Below are 24149 nucleotides of genomic sequence, written 5' to 3'. Positions count from 1 at the left end.
GGTGGCAGGGCTGGAAAGAATGAGTCGCTTTGACATGAGTAGTAATAAAACAGAGTAAACCTTCTTAGATACTCATAGAAGGAAAGATTCTTAGTGATGATGTGACCAAAACCCCTCCTTTTTTAGACAAAGAAAAACTGAAACCCAGAAAGGTTCCTTGTCAAAAGTTACACAATCTGTAAGTTACAGACGGGAGCAGAGCCCAAGTCTGTGACTTCCCTTCCAATATATTCTCCATTATGTGTAGGTGCTTCTCACTTCCACCTTATTTAATTCAATTGTTTTGTTAATGAACTTGTAACAGTTCCAGTTTCTTTTTAATGAGAGAAATTATTCCTTACCAAATCATGACTATAAAGGCATAAACCCCAATACAGCATGCTTCTGAAGGATTTATTCGAGGCATTCACATATGATTATAGTTTGTATGAATTTTAGATTTTCTCCATTTTGCTTAGTCTAGCACCCAGGAATATATATATACCCATACTTAAGGATTAAGTGTCGGGAAGGAAGGCCTATGACCCACTTGTGCTAGCAAGTGACAAATCAGAAACAACTGACTGACCCCTGGGCTGTCCTAAGCCAAGCTTAAGCCACCATTGGCACATGTGAGACACAGGAAGTGATGCAAAGAACTGCCTTTATATTTCACATCAGTTCCTATGGAGAGGGAGCTTTGGCGGAGTTGAGATGGCTTCCTTGAGATGGTCACATGGTGAGTGATAAGACTGACTCCCCTTTCCCTTGGCTTTCTGGGGAGATCCCCTTGGCCAAGGCCTCTGAATTCCTGCCTGGCTCAACTCTGGGCTGGAGCAGTTGTGATTCTTTTCCCTCTCTCTCTCTCTCTCTCTCTCTCTCTCTCTCTCTCTCTCTCTCTCTCTCTCTCTCTCTCTCATTCTTAATTTCTTTCTTCTATTGTAAATAAACCACCATAAAATTCCATTCTGACTTGAATGTTTCATTGGAATTTAGAAATTAAATACCTGGTGACCTGGTGAAATTTATATTCAGTCTCAACCCTAAATTTACCCATAACAGTTTGGAAATTTCACTTATTCTGTAAATTAAAAAAATATCTAGAGTTGATTAAAAAGAAACCACTAGCAACATAAGGCTATAAAAAGATTTTTGGAATGGAGGTAGTCTTCTAGGTTGCATCTATTGCAGAATGCCCTCTTCTTTACTTTAAATAAAGGCTAGTGGTTTCCATGGATATCACTCAACTCTGTGTAACTGCCATTTTAATAAGTAGAGTATAAAATAATCAGATTTAGAATTCCAATTGCCTTTAAAGTACATAAAGAAAGTGGGAAAAATACCCAAAGAATTCAAAATAGTCAAGAGGAGAGAGGATAATAATTGATGGCTCCAAATAAGGTAAGAATTTCCCACCTTTTGATGTAGCCTTTGGTGAGCAGACAAATCTCCGTTTCTTTTCAAAGGAATACTTTCTCATTAGGTAGTGACCTTGATAGTCTGCACATTGACATCCTTTTGCTGAAAAAGAATGGTTCCCCAATCCTTGTCACCCTCCCTCCCTTTGAGATAGCACAAAACACAAAGAGACAGCTCTTATGATAATTAAAACTATTTTGAATATTTTTATTTATCAATCTGGTTTCTAATAGAATCTTAGTTAAAATGAAAGACATTCACAAAGAATATCAGGCATAATATAACATACATAATGTCCTTCTTTCCTTCTAGTTTACATGCTGTTGCTTTTAGAGGGTGCAATTGTGTGCTATTTCACGAGGATGGAACCCCCAATTGCCTGCCTTTTTTTTTTCAGAACTAGAATTTAGCTCAGCTTTCCAAAATTGTAACCCTTGCTGTCACCATGCTCATTACAAAATAATAAAACCAAAAAAATAAAAAATCTTTCTAACCAAATGGAACTTGGGAATGGTGATGTTTTGAGCTGAAAACTTGGTAGAATGGAGGAAAGAGACCTTTTTAATTTTTCCAGAGAAGGATTCTGGGTAATCTGCAAATTAAGTGAAGTTTGAGATGTAGATGAGCTGAGTGGATTCACTTCTAAGGGGGATTTTTACATAAATGTCAAACTGGAAATACCACATTCTTTGGCAGTCTGTGAACAGTAGGGGGAATGGTCGTCGGCACCCTTTCCTTAGGCTTGATAGGAAAAAAAGTTTTGAAATTCCTTTATGTCTTAGCTTCGACTGTGAAAGCAATATAGCAAGGTGGGTTGGAAATAACCCTATGTGTCAGAGAGGCTCCAGGCTAAGCTAAAATGCTGCATTATTTCATACAGATTCTTCTGAAAGGTTGCATGTCAAAACAGCCAAATATAAAGTGAGGGACCCTGGGATAAGTAGGTAAGATAAGCAGTAGCAGTCATAGCCTGGGTTTTTAGTTAAGGGCCTTATTCACCTCAAAGATTTAGCTTTTCTGGCTCTCATGGGAGGACATCTTGGCACCGTCTCAACTTTGCCCCTGTGCTCTTTACTGAATTCAGTATTCAGCAGATATTTAGCCTTATCCCATCAGTTTTTGATCTTTCTTTCATTTTGCCTCTCAACCTATCACCAGAGAGAGAGAGATAGAGGAAGCTGCCTCCCACTTGGTCTCTGTCCTGCACTCTGACTAGAATTTTGTAAAAGCCTTGTAGTCAAAGGCAGAGACATATCACAATTCCCCTGGGAGGTAGGTAAAATCTGTCCCAGCTTAAATATGGGAATGGAGACTTAGCCAAGGTCATACAGCACTCAGGTGACAGAGAAGAAGCTAGGATTCTGGCTCTCTCAGGCTTCTTAGAAGAAGGTAGCCATTGAAGTTGCCTTCAATACTGAAAATGACACTTAAATGATACTGGCATCCCAAGACAGTGGAACATATTCTTCTAGTTTGTTTCTCCACATTCCATGGAAAGGTTTTTAAGGGTTAGGATGAAGTACCACTAGAGTTCCTATTTTTATCTGATACAAGCTTTCTGGTTGCTAGTATACTTGTAATCTGCTAACCAAACATACTAGATGAAATTTCCAGATTATAGCATTCATTTGGGAAAATAGTTTGTCACTGAAGGAGGAAAAGGGCAACCTGAAAAAATTCTAATCAGAATCCAGATCCTTTGTAGGATGAATGGGGCTTAACTTGGCTATTTGACCCAATGCGTGCTAAGAGTGGGGTGTAATTTTGGAAGTAGAGGAAGAAAATATATTGGTGGGATGAAAGAATGAAACAGATGAGGGTAAAGAAATTAAGCATATTCCTTCTTTTTGATGATCGACTCCATGTTTGGATTTTTGTACCCTGTTATCTTTCCCCTGAGTGACTTTGCCTGCCCCTTCTGACAGTGTTGTGCCTCATCTAGTGACCTAGATTATTAGCTAGGGAGGGCACGGACTGAATATGGGCCCCATTGAGTATTCTGTGTATATAGAGTTGGTGCTCAACAGATGCTCCATGTAAATTCCTAAGGTCTTATTGTTTGGTTAATGCCTGAATGGTTAGTGGCTCCAAATGACTGCTTCCTCTTGTGCATGTATTCATTATATGTTTATGGATAGGATCCCAGTAAAAGATAAGGACATTGATGGTAAAGATGCTGATTGCAGTCCTTCAGTGTTAGTTGTAGGACAATTCTGGGTGTTTCTACAAACTAAGCCTCTTTTTTCTGTGTGACCTTCTTTTCTTTTGAGCAATTGATTGGCCAGCTTGAAGACATGCAAGACAACAATAAAATTACATATATTCCCATCAGCACAGTAAGATTACAGCAATCTCAGAGGCCAGTTAGCCCAACCTCCTCATTTTGCAGAAGAAACTGAGACCCCAGAAGGCTGAGGGACCTGCCTAAAAGCCTGGGCAAGATTCAAACTCAGGTCCTCTGACTCTAACAGTCTTTCCACAGCACTTTGCTGTCTTGCCTTATACATATTTCAAAAGATGGGTAATTTTGTCATCAAGCTGTCTCCTGATGCAGATTGTAGCCCTTCCTGGCTTTTGTAGATGATTGCATGAGTTAGTGTGGGAACAAAATTCATCACTGTCTGGGCCATCCTTCTGGTAATGAGTCACACTGTATTTAACTAGACTGGCCATCAGAAGAACCTTCATCAGGTATCTGTATCCTGAGCTTTTCAAGCTTGGCCAGACCTGACAGAGTCTGAACTCAGTTGGCTGGCCTTCGAGAATCTAGTTACTTACATGATGGAGGAAGCAACAGATGAAGGATTTAAGTGAAGTCCATTCATGGTTGCTTTGTATTTAATGAGGCACTTAATAAATGTTGAATTGAATATTATTATGAGTTTCAACTGAGACTAATAAATCTGTTCCAACTTGTTGACCTGCATTGCTTCTGGCTTAAGGGAATGTGCTATTTATAGATCTAGCCTTGAATGGCCCTGATTTATGCACAAATCAAAGAAAGTTTTCAAAATGTTGATTCTCAGGTTAGATATAATTCTTCTTCTCTCACTTTTATGATTAGCTGAAAAGATTGCTTTCCAGCATTTTTGAAATCTTTATATAGACTCTTTGTTACCTGCCAAGAAAAATCTCTTATGCAAAATGATTAAGAGCCACTTGAGATAGGGAGTGCCACTCCTTTCCTTCCAAATTAACATATTGCAGGAAATTAATTGACAATGGCCTTTAGAAAACACTTGGGAGTTTTCAATCCCATGACCTTGAGAAATCATTTTTTGTTCTTGTTTTTTTTTTGCTTTTGTTTTTAACATTCATTTGGCACTTACCATTTTAACTTTGTGTGGTTCTTATGTTCTTATGGGTATGTCCTGGGTCCCCAACTAGATTATAAATCCCTTAACTACAAGAATTTTATTTTGAATGCCTTTGATTCTCTTCTGTAAAACAGATACTTGGGGGGTCAGCTGGGTAGCTCAGTGGATTGAGAACCAGGCCTAGAGACGGGAGGTCCTAGGTTCAAATCTGGCCTCAGCCACTTCCTAACTGTGTGACCCTGGGCAAGTCACTTGACTCCCATTGCCTAGCCCTTACCACTCTTCTGCCTTGGAGCCAATACACAGTATTGACTCCAAGACAGAAGGTAAGGGTTTTAAAATAATAATTAAAAAAAAAACAGATACTTGATAAATGTGAGCTGGTGATACTGGCAAAGATGAACTTAACTTTCCTGTTTACTTATGATTCATGACAATTCTCCAAACTCAAAATATTTGGAAATATTGTTGGAATTTTCTTTCCTGCCTGCTAATATGAAGAGATATGGTGAGGTCAAGGGAAATGAGGGGATAATTTTGGTATTCAAGAAGAGTCTGGGTCTTTCTATGACCAAATTTTTTTCAGAGAGAAAATAAGGCAGAGAATTAGGGGAAAGGTATATGATGAGAAGAGCTAAGGTGATGCTGAAAACATTTTTACATGGGATATATGATCTAACACTTTTTGCCATCAGCAAAACAATACATTTTAAAAATAGGCCAAATTTTAAAATACTTCTAAAATTTAAGACAATTAAAAAATCGGTTTTCCTGATTGAAAGAGACACAGTGCGAGAGCCCAGAATACAAGATAGGCATCTTGCTAAATAGTATACTAAAGAATGTAATTGCTGTATTCTTTTGATGAGTACTGAAAAATACTCATCCTTGTTGTATTGTTCTAATATTCTTTATGTGAATGCTCTGAAATCTTATTGACAGACTTGATAATACCTTAGGGAAGCAACTTGAAATAGAACCAACATTCCCTTTAAAAAGATTTCTCTTCATTCAATATTAGCTCAACTTCAAAGTTCACATTGACTCGAACTGGTTACTTTCTAATACCTAATAATTTGCAACATTTAGTACATGGGATGTATATTCTTGTAATGTGCTTTCACCTTAGGTCATCATCTCTGGATCAAATTAATCCAATCACTGATAATCACTTTAGGATTCATGAGCACCCCAGGATGCTAAAAAAACAACAACCAAAAAATGAGAACATTTCCAAATACAGTTAAATATGCAGTTTTTGAGTTTCAACCAACAGAAGTATCTTTACTTCTCTTTTACATCCCTTCTTAGAAAAGAAGGAGAACAAAACATTGAACAGACTTAGCCAAGTGGTTTACATTTGAAGCGTGTGCCATTGACAGAGACTGGATAGCTGAGGGCCATGACAGATGACCCTAGATGCCAGGATGCAATTCTGGAAATAATCTTTGTCAACCTTTGCAAATAAATGGTTTTGCTTTCTGGAAACACGGTTAAAAATCTTAGTCAAAACATATATTGTCTGCCGTACAACCTCTGTGAAGGGTTAACTTTATTAGGCAGAAGGTAACTAGTTCTAGCCAATCCCATCTCTTCTTGTCACCAAGTAGCTTTGATGCTTCATTCTAAATGACCATCCTTTGGGTCAACAGATAGGAACACCCAGTTGTTCAGTTGTGTTTATGAGGAATGCAAGGTTCATTTGTAGCTGAGCCTGCATAATTAATTCCTTAATTATCTAGTGGGCAGTGTGTTTGCTTTGGCCAGAAGATTACTTGGATAACTTTAAAAAGAAGTTGGTGTTTTCCCAATGATTCTCATGTATGGAAGTAAGTCAATAATTGAAGTGAATTTTCCTAGACGTTATTTAGCCCCAAACACATTTAGAGCCACATCTTCCTTCCCATGAATACACAGAGTTCACTCTTTCTTGAAGATAAAGTTGGCTGTGTTTTCTTCAGACTTCTGAAACAAGGAATTTTAAGGATGTGCTTAAATTCACTTCAATGATTGGCTCACCCTCATAGCAAATAGGAACCAGGTCGAATCTGTGATGGGCATACCCATCTGGGCAGCTATTTGTTGCAAGGAGATTGAAACTGGAGACTTCAAAAGAAGAAGGGCGCGTTAAGGACGGAGACCTACTCTATGTATTCACTATGCAACACGACAGGGTTGCTACTTTTACTATTGTCTATAAAAGAAACAGAAGCAAACAAATCACAGTATCTGGCTCTAATTCCCTACTGTGATGCTTATGCCTACATACAGAATATGCCAAGGTATCACAGGAAAAGTGGAGGATAAATTCATAAGTGACTTCATGTGACATAGCCAAAGAGAGAGAAAGAGAGAAACAGAATAGAGCTAAGACTACATACTTGGAACAATATTATATCTCAGAGCTTAATGAAGAAAAATCAAAATAATTTTTTGTTGTTCAGAATACTCCCCTCCCCCCAACAGTGGTGATAATGATGATGTGGTTTTACAGCACTGCTAAGTATTATACAGTCTTGTCCTTCGGCAGCCCATGTCATATGAGAGCCCTCAAAGTGTGGACACAGGTCGATGGCCCTGTGGACACTGGCAAAAAAGTCTCTTGTTTCCCTGTGCCCTTTTTTCTGCTCTCAACTCCCAATTTACAAGACGCCAAATGAAATGTGATGCAAAGAAGACTCAACTACAACAATAACTCATTAGGCATTGACTATATGTGAAAAAAAAGAGAATAATTGGAGGCCATATATATATGTATTTGTCAGTTGTTCTCAAGACAGAAATATCCAAATTCTAAGGGCTCCTAAAAAATGTAGAAAATGGGCCCTATTGCCACGGGTATTTAGAACACCCCTAAACACACACAAAAAAAGACAGGTATTATTGACAGATTTTAACCAATGTGGAAACTCTAAAAGCATTTTCATTTCAATAACTCGTTTGGATACAGAAGGGGAAATGGAGCTGTGATGGAATATTAAAAAGTTCTCATTTTCAAATGCCTTTTCGTTGTCCAGTTCTAAGGATTTTGTCTGTCTGTCCCTTGCTTCCCCGAGTTGTGCTGATCTTTTAAAGATGTGCTCAAGAGTCTGAAGCAGAGTGCTTTCCCACTACTTTGAGGTCCCCTTGGTGCCCTCTTCCCTGCTTACTCCCTTCGTTCCTTCCCTTTCCCTCCCCCCAACCCCATTGCCAAGCCCTAGCTCTCTCCCTCAGATAAGCCACTCTTTTTTGCTCTCATCAATGGTTTCCGTGAAGTTTGGGTCGTGGTTCATGATGGCGGCATCGGCGCTCTCAGCAGACTCTGCTCCCTTGGCTTCATTGGTATGGTAGGTGCCCTTGTGACGGAACATGTAGCGGATGAGGAATACTAAGGTGCAGAGAATGGTGAAGATCACCACAGCAATGACCCCTGTTGGAAAGAGGAGTAGTACCAAAGGTTATGTAAACTCTAAAAATTCTCTACTACCTCTGGCCCAACCATCTTTCTTGGCCCAAATCCTCCCCATTCCACCTCAAAAAAGAAAAGAAAAACAATTGTTAGAGAATCACAGATTCAGAGCTAGAAATGATTGTAAAGGTCATAGAATCCAATCTCCTTACATTGTGAAGTAGAACATGTGGCCTAAAGAGAACAAGTGACTAGCCCATAGTTATAGAAGTAATAAGAAGCAGATCTAATATTTGATTCAGACTCCCAATTCAGACTTCTTCCTACTATACACCTTGTCTTCTAGTCCATATTGGATTTGATTTGGTTCAAAGAGAACCACAGTCAGCACTCTTTGGTATGGCTGAAACATTAACCATAAAAAAATCATAGTCAATCATATTCTTGTATACATTTTTCATAGGGTTTCTCCCTATCAATGAGGAAAATTGAAAAAAAGACAGTGCAGAATTGGCTAAAGACCAAGGTGAGAGCCTTGAAACAAATAAACATCCTCAGAGAACAGAATAAGCTTTATAGGAAAGGTTTGGGGGAGAGTTCTTTCTGATGGTTTAATAATAATAATAATAACTTGAGTTTGTTGTGTAGTCCTTTAAGGTCTTACAAAGTACTTTATAAATTTTTTTTATCCTTATAGTAACTCTGGTAGGTAACTGCTATTATGATGTCCATTTTAGAGATGGGGAAACTGAATTGTACAGAAATTAAGTGATTTACCCAGGGCATACAACTATTAAGTGCCCAGGACCAAACTGGAACTTGTCAGGTCTTCTGGTCTCTAAGCTCAGTGGTCTATCCATAATACCCCATAGTTACCTTGATACAAGATAATTTAAATTATTTTGATATCTCATATCATGATAACTTTAGAAGGTATGTCCTTAGAGATGATGTCCACTTTAAATACTTTTGGGAAAGCTGATGAATGATGGATGAAAACCTGATTTCTGGGACTGGTGAATAGGAGGGGTATGTTGGCAAGTAACTGCTTCTGGGAACCTGACTCAAGAATATCAAAATGACCTGGGAGTCAAAGGCAGAAATTCATTGTTTTAGGGTTCACTTATATTAAATTTCTGGGTTTCTGCTGTTAAGCCAGCATATTTGAAAGTTGTAAAAATTTTCATTACAATAACTCCTCTAATGCATATGCTTCTCCCACTTTTCACCTAAAAGGAGATTTTATTCCTGAAGGTCCAGAATAGGTTTATACATGTATTATTAATGCTCTCTCCTCAGGAATATACACACCCCACACTACTTTCAAAAATTTTAACTACTCTTCAAGTCTGTATAGGTCAAGAAGGAATGAAACCATCATTCTAAATTGGTCAACCAGTGAAGAGTATTACTTATGTTGTGAACCAATTGAAATAAATAAATTGGTTTTAGAGGATTGCCTAAAACTCAGAGAGATTAAGAGATTTGCTTTGATCATGTAGCTAGAAAGTGTCAGCATTGCCATCAGACACAAGTCTTCCTGATTCAAAGTGAAACAGCATATTTGCTATCACATTGGACTTCTCTAATAGTTGAGCAGATCATTTGTGAGATTGTCTGAGGTGTCACACCTACCTCCGATAATTGCTGAATTTCTGTTAACGCCATCTCTTATAGCTTGTCCTGCATTATATGGAAAGTCAGCACTGGCTGTAAAGGGGAGGAAAAAAGACAGATTTAGGCATAAGTAAAACCTAGGAAGAAAAGTTAGCCAAAAGATTCATAATGAATACCATGTAATTTGATGTGTTTTTTCATACAACTGGTATCAGGTTTCCTTTCCAATCTTATCTTCCACTTCTTGCCAAAAATGATATATATGTTCCAAGCATACAAAAGCCTCCTCTCATTCTTTTTTTTTTAAACTCTTGCCTTTTGCCCTAGAATTGATATTAAGTATTAATGTTTCAAACCCTTATCTCCTATCTTAGAATCAATACTGTGTATTGGTCCCAAGGCAGAAGAGTGATAAGGGCTAGGCAATGGGGTTTAAAGTGACTTGCCCAGGGTCACACAGCTGGGAAGTGTCTGAGGCCACATTTGAACCCAGGACCTCCCATCTCTGGGTCTGCCTCTCAATTCACAGAGGTACCCAAATGCCCCCTTAAGTATTAATTTTAACACATTGAAGTGGCAAGGGCTAGGCAATTGGGGTTAAGTGACTTGTCCAGGGTCACATAGCTAGGAAGTATCTGAGGTCAAATTTGAACCCAGGACTTCCTGTTTCCAGGCCTGGCTCTCAATCCACTGAGCTACCTTGCTATCCCCACCTTCAAACTCTTATAGGAACACTTCACTGTGCTCATATTTGTCTCTTTCCTTCCCCTTACCTCTTTATTTTGTAATCTCCTTCAAAGTAATGACAGGTTTTCTCATCTTTGAATCATAGGCACCTGGTATAGTGAGTGTCTTGCATCTGGATGTTTAATATACTTTTTGGGAGGGTGGGCCTCATATTTGATTAGTTCTGATTGGAAGCAAATTCTTTATATTGATTGCTCCGCAGTCTCTCTGCAACTCAGATTTGAATCTGAACACCTCAAGGGCAGCTACTGCCTTTTGCATCCTTTTAATATCTCTGGATCTTAGCACAGTGCCTGGCACATAGTAGGGGTTTAATAAATGATTACTGACTGAATGACTAGAGCATTATTCTCCAGAATAACCTAAAACATCTTTACCTCCTCTTCCACAGTACTTTTCTAACACTTACACACAATTATTATGTCCTCCAAAATTCAAAGGATTTTAGAATGGAAGAAATGATTGAATATCTGATCTAATCTCCCCATTTTTATAGGTGAGGAAGTTGAGACCTTGAGAGATGCAGTCAGAAGCATACAACCTGGTGATTCTAAGCTTCCTATACATGGTGGATCCTCTTCACCAGGCTAAACAGTTATTTCCTTAACCATTCCTCAGATTACTTGGTTTCAGGATCTCTCCCTGGATTGGCTGCCTTCTTCTCAAAGTTCTCTCCATTTTGTTACTGTTTCAATAGTGGCACTCAGTACTGGATACACTATTTCACATGTTGTTTAACAAACTGTAATCATTTAGCCTTTTGTTACCATTTCCAGCCTGGCCCTTACAACCATCCCAGAAGGAAATGAACCCTTGTGGAGAAATACCTGCCATCCCTACCCCCACCAGCATCAGCTATTAGCCAACTGCCACAAAAGGGCAGATCTGTACAAGAACCCAAGCCTTAGCGGTGCCCCACCGACCACCAGCCCTCCTTCTCTTCTGACCCTTGCAGTCATCATCCAGGGAAGTAATGATTGTAGAGGTGACATCCATCCCTGTTAGCACCAACTGCCAACCAACTGTCACTAACCGATCAGGCAAGCCAGCCAGGCTGGGGTATCAAAGTGTCTTGAGAGACTGGGGGCAGGAAAGAAGTTGAGAGCCCTGAAGAATTGTGGCAGGTAGAACTAGTGGAGCTGAACCCATCTCAGGAAAGACGACACCATGACAACAGAAAAGCACATGAAGAGAATAAGGGTCATCACATAGGTAGTGTTTGCTGGTGACCAGAGAAGGCTCTTCATTATAATAATGGCCTTCCTATGCAGTGATGAGTGAGAGAAGGACTATAATCATCTTAGCACACTTACCCCCTTGTCACTGTTTCTTTTATAGCATCCAGCTACAGTTGTATTCAAAAAGTTAAGAAAAAATTAGCAATACAAAATGCAGACTGAAATTTGTAATCAGTGTGCCAGATAGTGTAACGTTTTAAATTATTTCTTTATGGTAAAGAAATCTCCAGGCATTTTTCCCTCAGGTGTTGAACTTTTCTTTTTTAATATGTATATGCAGTGGCTTATACTGCGGTTTCAGTCTTCACTGACTAAATGTACACGACCAATGATAGTAGTTATAAATAAAAATTCTGTGCTGAGAAGGAAAGGCCAAGTGGGTCAAACTACTGCTACCAGCCTGGCTTCTCACTTCTCCTCAGATCCATGTGGAGGCCACTCAGTGGAAATAATAGTGGCCCATCCCACCCATTCACTGTCCCTGTTTCTAGATGGATCCCTAGAGAAGAAAACGGAGCTACAGGGCATTTGTTGTGGTGAAGGGGCTCTACACCCCCACTACCACCAGTCACCACTGAGCAATAATTCCAAGAACCCCAGGAATGATGGTGCCCCTCCTGACCACTATCCCTACTTCTACAGCAGTGGTTCTCAACCTTTCTAGTGCCATGACCCCGCAATACAGTTCCTCATGTTGCAGTGACCCCAAACCAAAAAATTATTTTGGTGGCTACTTCAAAACTGTAATTTTGCTACAGTTATGATTCGGAATGTAAATACCTGATATGCATTATGTATTCTCATTGCTACAAATTGAGAAGTTGAGAACCGCTGTTCCAGAGCTAAGCTCCTGTAGCCATCATCAACCCTTATATCAACAAGTAACCTTTATAGAGATGTAACCTGGCAACTGCCTTTGTAGGTGGTAGCTATAGCTACAGAGCACCAGGTAAGAATGTTCCCACTTCTAAAATCCTTGACAGCTATTAAAGAGCTCAACATCAGAGAGGGATACAGTTTTATCAATGACTATGACACTGAAGATACTGGTCATTATTACTATCTGCTTTGTCTTTTGTACCCTAAGGACCATGGAAGCTCTCCATTTGACTTGCAGTTAAAACCTCCTATCTGTGTTTTTTTTCTCCTAGTAGAGTGCAAGCTCCTTAGGAGCTCTCATGTTTTTTAATTTCATGTTTCCAGTGCTTTGCATACAGTGAATACCTAACTGATGCTAATTCATTCATTCTACCTCTTTAGTGCAGGACATGCGATAAATGAAGAATTAAAATGAGCCTTATCTAATTAGTTATCAAGTAACCAATCAGCCATCAAGTATTTATTAAGTACCAAGTGCAAACCAGATACTATATTAGACATGGGATACAAACATAAATATAAGTATGTATGAAATAATGCCTGAGATACACAAAATAATACATTTTTTGAGGGTTGGAGAGGCATTAGTAACTGAGTAATCAAGAAAGGCTTAAGTAGAAAATGGTCCTTGAGCTAAGTCCTGAAGAAAACTCACTTCTTCCTCTTTCTTATATAAGAAACCATTTTTCCTACCTGTGTGTCTTGGCTCATATTAGCTCCATGATGAGGCTACTGTGAACGGTGGAGATCTGTGATCAGGGTGTTAGAACATATACTGGTAGAGATCAGTTCTGATTTAAATCCAGAGACCTCAGATTGGAGGAAGAGGTCTAGAATCAGAAGGGCCAGGGTGCTCATTTTCTGGTAGCCATATTTCTACCAATTTGAGGCAGAGGAAAAGCTATTCCTTAAAAATTTACTCCAATAAATTTGGCTTCAGGTAATATTAGTACATGAGTTGTTTTCTATTTCCTAGTTTGCTCTTCTTATCACAAAAGGCTACCTATGAGAAAGCATTTGTTCTAAATGGTCAGAAAGACTATTGCGCCCTCTAAATACCAATTTTCCAGTGCCAGTGAGAATATTAGGGATCAAATTTTTGTTTTCTTTAAAAATTGATCATATAATATATAGTGACAGATCTTTTAAATTATTATTACTAAATTATTATAACATTAGTTATTAATTATTAGGGCTAGATGAAAATTTTATTTCATTTTACTTGCCTTACAGAATTAAACTTTTAATTATCTGAGGCACAGTCTGGCCTTCCATTGGTTAGCATTCTCTGTAGGACAGTCTAAACATCCTGGCAGTAAGGACCCTTTAATCCTCTACTCTTCCTAGTATTATCCTCTATTATTTAGGACCTAGATTCACTAATTACCATGAATTTACTTTTGTATGTTTTTGTTCACATTTATGTTATTTCCTCTAGGGGAAAAATGTTCTTTAGGACTGGTTTTTGTCATAGTATTTCCAGAGCTTAACAGAGTTACTGGCACATAGGTCATAGGATCATAGTTTGTCTAAATTAAACCAGAGGCTGTCATTTTACAAATAGGGAAACTGAGGATAAGTAGAGTGAAGTGATTTGCCTAAGGTCATAGAGGGAGTAGACAGCAGAAGAAGAATTTGATTTCAGGGCCTCTGACTCCAGAAACAATCATCAGTATAAAATGCCTTCCCTAGGAGGAGCTTAAAGACTATTTACTGATCAGTTCTAGCACATGAAATAGTCCCCTAAACATGCTTTGGAGTTTCTCATTTCTGTACCTTTGCTCATATCTGGAATGACCTCTCCTCTCTCCATGTCACCCAATCAAATCCTAACATCCTTTAAGAACTTCCTCAGTACTCTTATCCTTTTTCCCCCCCCCCTTCTAGAAGGGTCACACAGATAGGAAGTCTCTGAGTCCAAATTTGAATCCAGGTTCCCCCAGGTCCAAGCCAGGTAGTTCTAACCATTGAACCACATAGCTGCCCTTAGGGCTTTTATTTTTTGAGATGTCTTTCTTAACCACCCCACCTGGAAATGATCCCTTGTTCCTTTGAAATCCCATTACAGGCACTGCCACCATTGTTTATATGATCCAGTACTTAGCATTTGGAACAAAATTTTAAAATATTTATTAAAAGATTGCTCAAGAAAATCTAGCCACTGGGCTCCCTCCACAGTCTGAATAGATGCCAAAGAATATGAGCAGGGCAAAAAATGGGGCCTGAGAGAGGCAAAAGAGAGAGCAGCTGGGCAAGAGTGTGGGAACTGCTTGGGCCCAGGACATGTCTGATTGGAAAACAATCACATAGGAAGTAGACTGAGATCTGAACTATTCTTCATTACTCAGTCACAGAAAGGAGACCCATCAAATGGCTGGGTCACTGCAGTCCAAAATGTCAACTGCTTAGTGCACTCTTAATCAGGGCCAGACTGGCTGGCTGGCCCTGTCCTTAATCCTGTCATTCCCAACAAAGATCTAAACAAAAGAAAGTACCTACCCAGTTTCATAGCCTAGGGGGAGAAAGTGTTTTAGGTTTAAAATCAAACTGTTTTTTGGGGGGCAGGATGGGGTGGCAAAGGGGAAACCATTTTTCAGTTCAATATCACAGTTCAATATTAACTTTCCACACATTTATTGCCTGGTAATATTATTTTTTCACATGCCTGTGCCTTATTTCCCCAGGTAGACTGTGAGCTCTTTGAAGACAGAGAACACATCTGTTCTGTCCTCCATAGCATCTTGCCTGTTCATTTATTATCAGTCAGCCTTTTAGAAAGCTTGGGGAGTATGTGTAATAACAAAGGCTATAATTTTGGTGTGATTTCTAAAGCTAGAATTTTCTCCCCTAAAAAGTGAAATCAAAGGAATTGTAGCATATTAGAGGTGGGAGGAACCCCAGAAGTCATTGGGTCCAACCCTAATTTGACAGAAGAGGAGAGAGAGACCAAGAGAGGTTTAAGTATTTGCCCAAGATCACAGAGCTAGGCAGTGACTGGGACAGAACCAGAGCTTAGAACATGTGGCTACTTAGCCAGTGGGATCTTTCTACTCTAATGGTACAAATGAAATGAACCAAGTGAATGTAGGGGACTAATTGACATTTTCTCAACTGGCTGATTACTTGTCAGAAGATGCATGCATTGGCTCTAATGGGAATCAAGGAAGAGCTTCCTGTTTTAAAATGATTCCCTTTTAACCCCTCATCTCTTTTATTATCTATAACTTGTCTGTTCTCATAATGTGTGTGGATTCTTACTCCCTTCTACGCAATCTAGGGTATGGTGATAGATGAAACACATGTTGTTTTGACAGATATATTTTAAATGATTTCATTTGAGCAGTATTTTCTCTTCTACTGCCAACATTTATAGAACTGCAGAATCTAGAAGTTGGAAAGGAGCTTAGTGACTTTTAGGGTAGGAAACTGAGGCCCAGGTAGGGGGAAGTGACTTTTTCTTTGGTTCATAGTAAGTAGGGGAGGAAGAGCTTGAATCCAATTCTCTTGAGTCCTGGAGAAGTTAGGGAATTAGGGAGAAGGGTAGAGGTTGCCCCCTTTTCCTATAGTACCATTGGTGCTTAGACTGCTTCTCCTGGGGCTTCTGTACCAAATCCACTAAAGGCCCAAACTGAATTCTCTGGAAGATGGTATTCCCTTCCTTGAAATGAGTTTGCTCTTGGTGTCTGGATTCTTGGTTACAGCTATACAATCATAAATTCATGATGGAGGTATATACAGTCTCAGAGATGTGTCAACTTATGCGTATATATTTTCTTTTAGTGTTCCTTGACTTTTTTTTTTCCACATGTACTTGCCCCTAGCTCTTCCATTGAGCTGTAAACCTCTGGAGGACAGAAGGCTCTGTCTTAGTTCTTTTCCAAGAGTAGGTACCCAATCCATAGCATTGGCTGACTGCCACTCACCAGGTCATGGACATTTCCTCTCTGAGTCTGCATATAAACAACCCCAGCAAAATTTGGCAGACCATATATGTACTAAAACCAGTCACACACATTCTATTAAACTCATGTATTCATTCCCATAGCATGCTTGCCCTTTGATTCTGTCTTCCATGGAAAGCTTGTGACTTTTGACCCTGTTGAGCTTAATGTTACCCATAAAAAAGACTTTGCTATTAAGAAATTTTAAAAAAAGTTTTCAAAGATGAAAAAGTCCTTCATTAAACTACCAATAGTTGTGGATTAAATAGAAAGTGTAAGAGTTTCTTCCATCTATTGCTGAACATGAAAAGCAAATCACTGTAAAATACAAACAGTTCCATAAGTTCTTTGGGGAACAATTTAAATTGGGCTCAATTAGATTATCAAGATGATTAAATGTTCTCATTACTGCATTAAATAGTTGACCAACCAATTGCACTTGCTCTCTTAGTGGATCATCCACTCAGAATGATGGCACCCAAAGTCACCTTGGTTTTTCATAGAAAAGGGAGGGAAATGTGGGCAAGGCAGATTTTTGGAAGTTGAATGAATGTTCCACAGTAAAAAGCAAGTTCTGCCAGATAGAAATAAGGTGTCACTTTGAATTCAGCTCTTTGGAGAATGGAACATGCAGAGTATCTCTACTGTAATGGACCTGTATTACCAAATTCCTTCAGTAGAGGTGACTGAATGAATTGGGCTTACTTAGATGTAGATGATCCACCAAATGCTTGGGCAATCATGAATGGTGCCAGTTATATTGATTTTTTTTTCCTTTTTATAATGGAAATGTCATTTATCTTTGAAGAATGTGAAAAATCTCAGGACAATAATTTAAGGGCAAGTAGGAACCAAGTAGGTATTTTTTTATTATAGAAGGCATTTCATACAGTGCAGTTTTACCAACCTTAAAACCACACCAAGATTTTTGGGACACTCTGTAGTAATTAATCTGTGAATTGCCTGGGATGAATTCCCTAGTCTCTTCTAGTCTTATTTGACTATAAAGAGGAAATATAAAACCTTTCACTAAAGGTGCTAAACTGGATTTTCTATGTGTCCCTGTGTTGAGATACTTCTTATCTGTTGGATATAGCTTAAAATGTATGAAAAGGGGTCAGTTAGGTGGTAGCTCAGTGGAGAGAAAACCAAACCTAGAGCCAGGGGATCCTGGGTTCAAGTCTGACCTCAGTCACTTCCCAGCTGTGCGAACCTGGGCAAGTTACTTAACTCAAATTGCTTAGCCCTTACTGCTCTTCTGCCTTGGAATTAATATACAGTATTCATTTTAAGATGGGGGAAGGTAAGGGTTAATTTTTTTAAATGTTTGAAATTTCTGTTTTTAACTTGAAGCAAGTGAAAACAAAACATGCATCAAGAAAATGAGAGAACAAAAACTATTTAATATCTGAGCAATATAAAATGCCACAAAGATATCAGTTGTAGATTGTGGTGGGTTAGCTCAAACAGGGTACAGCACCCATGTTCCTAGAGAAGTCTTTTCTGCATTAAGTATTCTATCTTTAATATCTGATGAGAATCTTCAACAAAACTGCTGATCTAAATTGTTATTTCATTTTGGGATCACATGAATTTGGTCCCATTCTAAGATCAGCTAAGCCCAAACTCCTTAATTAATTGATATGTCAAGCAGAAAAGGCCTTGGGTTGTTAAACAGCTGAAGATGATATGTTGGCTGAGGTGGGATATGAATCTAAGCATTCTGATTCCAAATCTAGTGCCCCTTCTAGTCTGTGATGAAAGTTTTACTGTAAGGTGTGTCTGTCTTGGTCCATGCCATTACTTCAGTTTCCTTCCTTCCTTCCTTCCTTCCTTCCTTCCTTCCTTCCTTCCTTCCTTCCTTCCTTCCTTCCTTCCTTCCTTCCTTCCTTCCTTCCTTCCTTCCTTCCTTCCTTCCTTCCTTCCTTCCTTCCTTCCTTCCTTCCTTCCTTCCTTCCTTCCTTCCTTCCTTCCTTCCTTCCTTCCTTCCTTCCTTCCTTCCTTCCTTCCTTCCTTCCTTCCTTCCTTCCTTCCTTCCTTCCTTCCTTCCTTCCTTCCTTCCTTCCTTCCTTCCTTCCTTCCTTCCTTCCTTCCTTCCTTCCTTCCTTCCTTCCTTCCTCTTCTCAACTGAGGCAGGCCATTTGTGTGGGTCCAGGATATGTGCTCTCTGAGATTAGCAGTGATTATTCATTGTTAGACAACTCTATGAACTACTTGGTTTATTCCATTCCATTCACTGAGTTAGGTTTTATTCACTCTCCTGGCTAAATTGTTTGGCTTCTTACAAGTACCACTCAGGAAAAGATACACATTTCTTCGGTAGCTCTATTGTCATTGTTCTTTTTTAGTTCTCTTAAGTGCAAATAAGTTTTTTTAGTTCTCTTAAATGCAAATAAGTGTTTTCATTAGTATTGACTGATGACTGACAACCTCAGACCTCAGAGACAAAAGACCAGATAGCAATTTGAAGACAGGACCATTGCAGTATATAATAGGATATGCCATGTTATTATTTCTAAGTTGGGAAATAACATATTTTTCCTTTTTGGTCAAAAATTAATTTATAAGTATACAGAGAAGAGCATTGGATGGAAAAGTTACAGACATTTATAAACACAAAAGTTGGTAAATGTTTAACAACTAGCTTCCCTCTTCCCTCCAAAAGTAGGACATATTTAAAATTTTAATATTTTTTCCATAACTTTTGTAAGTCCAGACAGTTAACAAAATGATAAATCAATAAATTTGCCATGTTTGCTGCTTTCTGAGATGTAAACTCTCCCATGGAAAACTGAACAATTGTGAGCCAGTAGGAGCTGACTCCCACATAATCCTGTGTATAGATTACAAATTATTGGAGTTAGAAAGGATATGACTTTAATTCCCTCCTTGTACAGAAGAAAAAGTGAAGACCCAGAAATTAAGTAACCTGTCCAAGCTCACACCTTTGGGCTGAGTTGGGCCCAGAAACCAGATCTCCTAGTGCTCAGCCATTGTTACATTGTGCAGCTCTTTGAGGACACAGAAGACTGTTTTGCTTTTCTTAGTATTTTAAGTACTTAGTACAAGGCCTTGAATAAAAGGAAAAGAATACAGTGAGTGCTTGATAGAAGAATGTTGACTGACTCTCCAGGCCAGGCACATTCAGTTTGTTTTCCTCTTGTGATTAAGGATTGTCAAGGAGTCTAACACAGAAATTCACTGAGGGAAGATCTAAGAAAACACACTGAATTTTCCCCAAGTTACTCAAGACCAAACCTTCATTGTTGGAATTTCTCAATCTGCTCTCTGCCTTCCTGGAGAGTTAAAATGGAATTTTAATTTCATCAATGTGGATGTTCCTGCTCTGTAGATTACAACTCATCCATGTCTGCTTATCTTCAAGTCAACAAGAATTTATTAAACCCTGTGTGCCAGGCACTGTGCTAAATGCTGGGGATAAAATACAAGCAAAAGGGAAAGAAAGTCCCAGGCCTCAGGGAGATTGTGTTCTGATAGGGGAAGGTGACATATAGAAGGAGGAGTGGAATGGGGTTAGGAGGGAAGATAAAGTTACTGGGTTCAGTGGCACAGCAGAGAAGTTTAGGAGGCAGACTAGTGAGAAATGAAGAACTGGCTAGCTTAGGTACCCTTTTTATCCTGGGCAACTCTTGCTTATGTCCTTTTATCCTCCCATAAGTTTGCCAGTGTGCCCAAACAGTAAGCTGGCAGTGCTCCTCACTTTCTTGAGTATCAATCCATCGATATTGTGAATCTTAAAATTTCTCAGACTCTACCTTGGAACATTACCTTAAGGTTATGGTTAAGGTCATTCCTTATTTTAAACAATGGAGGTATTTGATCAGGAATCTTTTGGGAATTTTACATTATTCCACCCATACTTAGGCATACTTTAGGGGAAGATAAAGTTGTAAAACTCCTTACTGAACAATGAAAGTACTTAACTCATACTTATAGTGAGGCCAAACCCTTAAGCTAGGTCTATTTTTAGATCTAATACAAAAGGGTGCTAAGTACCTATGAAGGTCAAATTAATCACTAAAAGGTCAGGCAACTTGCAAGGGTCAAGCTTAGCAAAGAGGTGTGAAGTACTCAGAAGATATAATCTACCCAGAGAAAGTGAGAACTAAAAACTAAGAATGGGCTGTCCTAGGAAAAGCATCTACTGTGATTGGTAGAAGTGAAAATTTAGGAGAGGTGACACAAGAGAAATTTCTCTTTAAAAGGAGCTGTCTGAACCAGTTCAAGGTAGTTTGATTAGTTCAGCTTTGGTAGCTGAATTGGAGGTCAGGAGTCATAGGAGGCTGCTGGGTCTCTGAACACTAGAGTTTTACTTGGAAAGATCTTGTGGTGAGTGATTAAAGACTGACTTAGTTTCTCTCTTAAAGAGAATGACCTAGGCCTTAGCCTTTTCCTACTATTTCCTCTTATTCTTTCCCTTTCCTTAATTCCTTCATTTATATTAATTAAAATCTCCATAAAACCCAGCTGACTTGGGTATTTCATATTTGGGAATTTTTCCCATGGCGACCACTTATTTTTGATATAAAATCAAGACACTAAAAATTATCTTTACAGTTTTTGGCAATTCAAAGTCTTGAAACCCACATTTTTGCGGTCACAATATACAGGCATATATTAAACTCCTGCTGTGTGCCAGGTTTTGGTAATGCAACTATAAAAGATGAAATGATCCTAACTTTGGAGAACTTTATGTTCTAATGTGGAAGATAATAGTTACATAGAAAAACAAAGAGAGTATAAATATCAAGTGAATCTCTACTAATAAATAAAGCAGCAATAAAGTGGTTTAGAAGGGAAGGAAATAATCATTAAGGTAATTGGGAAAGAAAGATTTCATGTAGAAAATGGTACTTGAGTGATTCTGAAAGGAAGACAAGGACATGAGGGAGCAAAGGTAAACAGAATGAGTCCAGGTATGGGGACAGCCAATGGAAAAACCTAGAGATGGGAAATGGATGGTGAGTCATGTGTGAGGAACATAAGGAAGGATGATTTGGTTGGATTTCACTGTATAAGAGGGGAAGTAAAGTGCAAAGAGCTTTAAAAGAGATGGTGAGGTCAGGCTGTGAAGGGCTTTTCTGGAGGAGACAAGTGGAGCTCCCAGGCAGTGTATCCTTTATGTTACTTCTTATTCTTGCTGATGGATCATCTTTTCTTTAAAAGGATTGTAGATCAAGAGCTATAAAGGATGCATTTCCTGGGGGACCTCCTGTGTTCCAGTTCTTCTTTGTAGTTCCTTGTGATGTTATAGTCAATGTTCACCTGCCATGACCCTGAGTCATACTTTTAATTATTTGGAGTCTCTGGTGTTCCATGACTCACAGCCACATGGTTCCACCAGAAGAATAGTGTTATTAAAATCATGGGCCTTTATTTCTGAGACAAATATGGGGCTATTAAAGGAGTCATTTCTCTGGTTCAATTTCTCCTGTTCAATTTCTGAGACTAACTCAATGTCTTTTAGCAGCGTCTATTCCAGCTACATACTCATTGCTGGATTATCTTTTTATATAGCTATTTTTTGGGAAAGGGAACCAAATTTGTCATTTCATTGGTATAGGGAACACCTAGTCATGAAACTACCTCTTCTAAATGTAGATCAGAACCAGTTCTACAACCTAATGTCTATGGGAATTGCCTAAAACATGGCTGTTCAGTTACTTTTCCCCCTCTAGTTGTGTCTGACTCTTCATGACTCCATTTGGGCTTTTCTTGGCAAAGATCCTGGAGAGGTTTACCATTTCCTTCTCTAGCTCATTTTACAGATGAGGACATTGAGGCAAACCGTGTTAAGGGATTTGTCCAGTGTCACACAGCTAGTATGTGTCTGAAGTTAGATAAGAGCTCTAAAGATGAGTCTTCCTGATTCAAGGTCTGGTGCTATATTCACTGCACCACCTAACTGCATGCCCCAGGCCTCAAGTAAAAAGATGTTATATGACTTACTCAGGGTAACAGTTTAAATTCAGATTTCCTGACTATCATAACGACACATAAGATTTCTTTTTTTCTTTTTATTTGTCCCTCCTACTGCTTTCCCCTAAAAACACAAAGGAAAACAAAACCTCCATTATGGACCCGTAAATCCTGCAAAACAAATTCCCATACTGTCCAAGCTCAAAAAGATATCGTTATGTTTTTCAATTTCATCACCTCTCTGGCAAAACCAAACCAAACCAAAACCAATGGTATTATGTACATTTAAGTCAAGGGGGATGAAGAGACAGAAAAGCCTTCAACCAGGAAAACAAGTATTTTAGAAAACCCATTCTGATATATTCAACAAGAAGAAAGCTTTGCTTGCCCCCTAAAATCTTTTCCAGATTGTGCTCAGTGAGCAGTACGATTATCCTAATAGGGTTTGCCACTTTCAATTTGGAGCAGAGCCTTGGAATCAGGAAGGGAAAGGAACATCTGAGTATGGAAATGATGAGCTCTATTGGCCCTGGACAAGATACACCATTTCTTCTGTTTTTTTTTTCTTTCTTCTTTGTTCCTCACAGTTCTAACTTTTCTTTTCTCTTGTAGGTGTGGAGAAATGAGAAACATTCCTAAACTGATTTCAGAGTGGATTCACTGACACTACTGATGGCTCCACAGTTCCTGCTTTCAAAAAGATGGTAAATGAGGGAAAATTGGAATGATTTTCTCTGAGAGTTCTGACTCTATTCCTGTTGAATCATTTGTACTCTTGCAATTATTTGCATGCTGGGATGCCTGTGAATGATAGACTGTCCTCACCATATTTCTCTACTGACGTAGGGCCCGCAATAAAAACAGGCCTCAGCTTTTCTAATTACAATTCTTCACTTGTCCAGGCATGGAGGGAATGACTTTTAAAACGTGAACGTGGCTAACCAATATTAAGAAGGTGCCTGAGAAGCAAAACAACTAAGTTTAAAAACTGTGAGCCGAGGCATTTCCCTGGGCACTTTCTCTTGAATAAAATAATTCTCCAAAGCAGAGGCATCAGAGAAGATAGTACGATGGTCATTCTGTTATCATTGCATTTGAAGTTTAATTTTAAATATTTTAAATAAAATTTGATGTATTAAGAATAGATATTTTCATTGCTGTTTTTTGTTTTTGACTGGAGCTATGATTAGTGGACAGGATTTACCATGAGGACCTCCCTTTGTTAACATGTGCTCTGTAACTGAGAGTTTTAGTGAATTGGGTGGGGATCCTGAGATATGAAGTCCCTTCCCAAGAGACACACAGTCAGTAGCTAGTTGTCTGAAACAAGATTCGACTCTGAGGTCAGTTATATATTCACTACACTGGTTTGCCTTTCATTGTAGTATCTCTGAAATATTGTATATTTTAACCTTTTAATTTGTTGGATAGAGATTATCTACTTCCTGGCTATTGGAGCTGGAGATAAAATGTGATGTGATGGAGTACAAAGCCACTTCAGTGTGAATAACTCAGCTGTTGCTGTTGTTGTCCAGTTGGGTCCAACTCTTCATGACACCATGGACCATGGAGTGCTATGTCCTTCTGTCCTCCACCGTCTCTCAGTTTGACCAAGTTCATTTTGTTTCCACGACACTATCCATCTCAACCTTTGATGTCCCCTTTTCCTTTTGCCTTCAGTCTT

At 38.8% G+C, this 24149-nt stretch overlaps 1 protein-coding gene across 1 annotated transcript in view; it reads right to left on the bottom strand.

Moving 5' to 3' along the window:
• Positions 1–1575: 1575 nt before the first annotated feature.
• Positions 1576–24149, bottom strand: part of CNTNAP2 (contactin associated protein 2) — a 2768972-nt gene continuing 2746398 nt past the window's right edge. Inside the window, exons 23-24 of the mRNA XM_007504517.3 lie at positions 9739–9813; positions 1576–8124 (exon numbers count right to left, since the gene is read on the bottom strand). Coding sequence (XP_007504579.1) covers positions 7925–8124; positions 9739–9813 — 275 coding nt within the window. The 3' untranslated portion in view covers positions 1576–7924. The remainder of the gene's footprint in view (positions 8125–9738; positions 9814–24149) is intronic.

This window comes from Monodelphis domestica, chromosome 5 (assembly GCF_027887165.1).
Source record: "Monodelphis domestica isolate mMonDom1 chromosome 5, mMonDom1.pri, whole genome shotgun sequence".
In the NCBI taxonomy this organism is placed as follows: Eukaryota; Metazoa; Chordata; class Mammalia; order Didelphimorphia; family Didelphidae; genus Monodelphis; species Monodelphis domestica.
The sequence above is the reverse complement of the archived record's forward strand: the minus strand, read 5'-3'. Positions and strand labels throughout refer to the sequence as shown.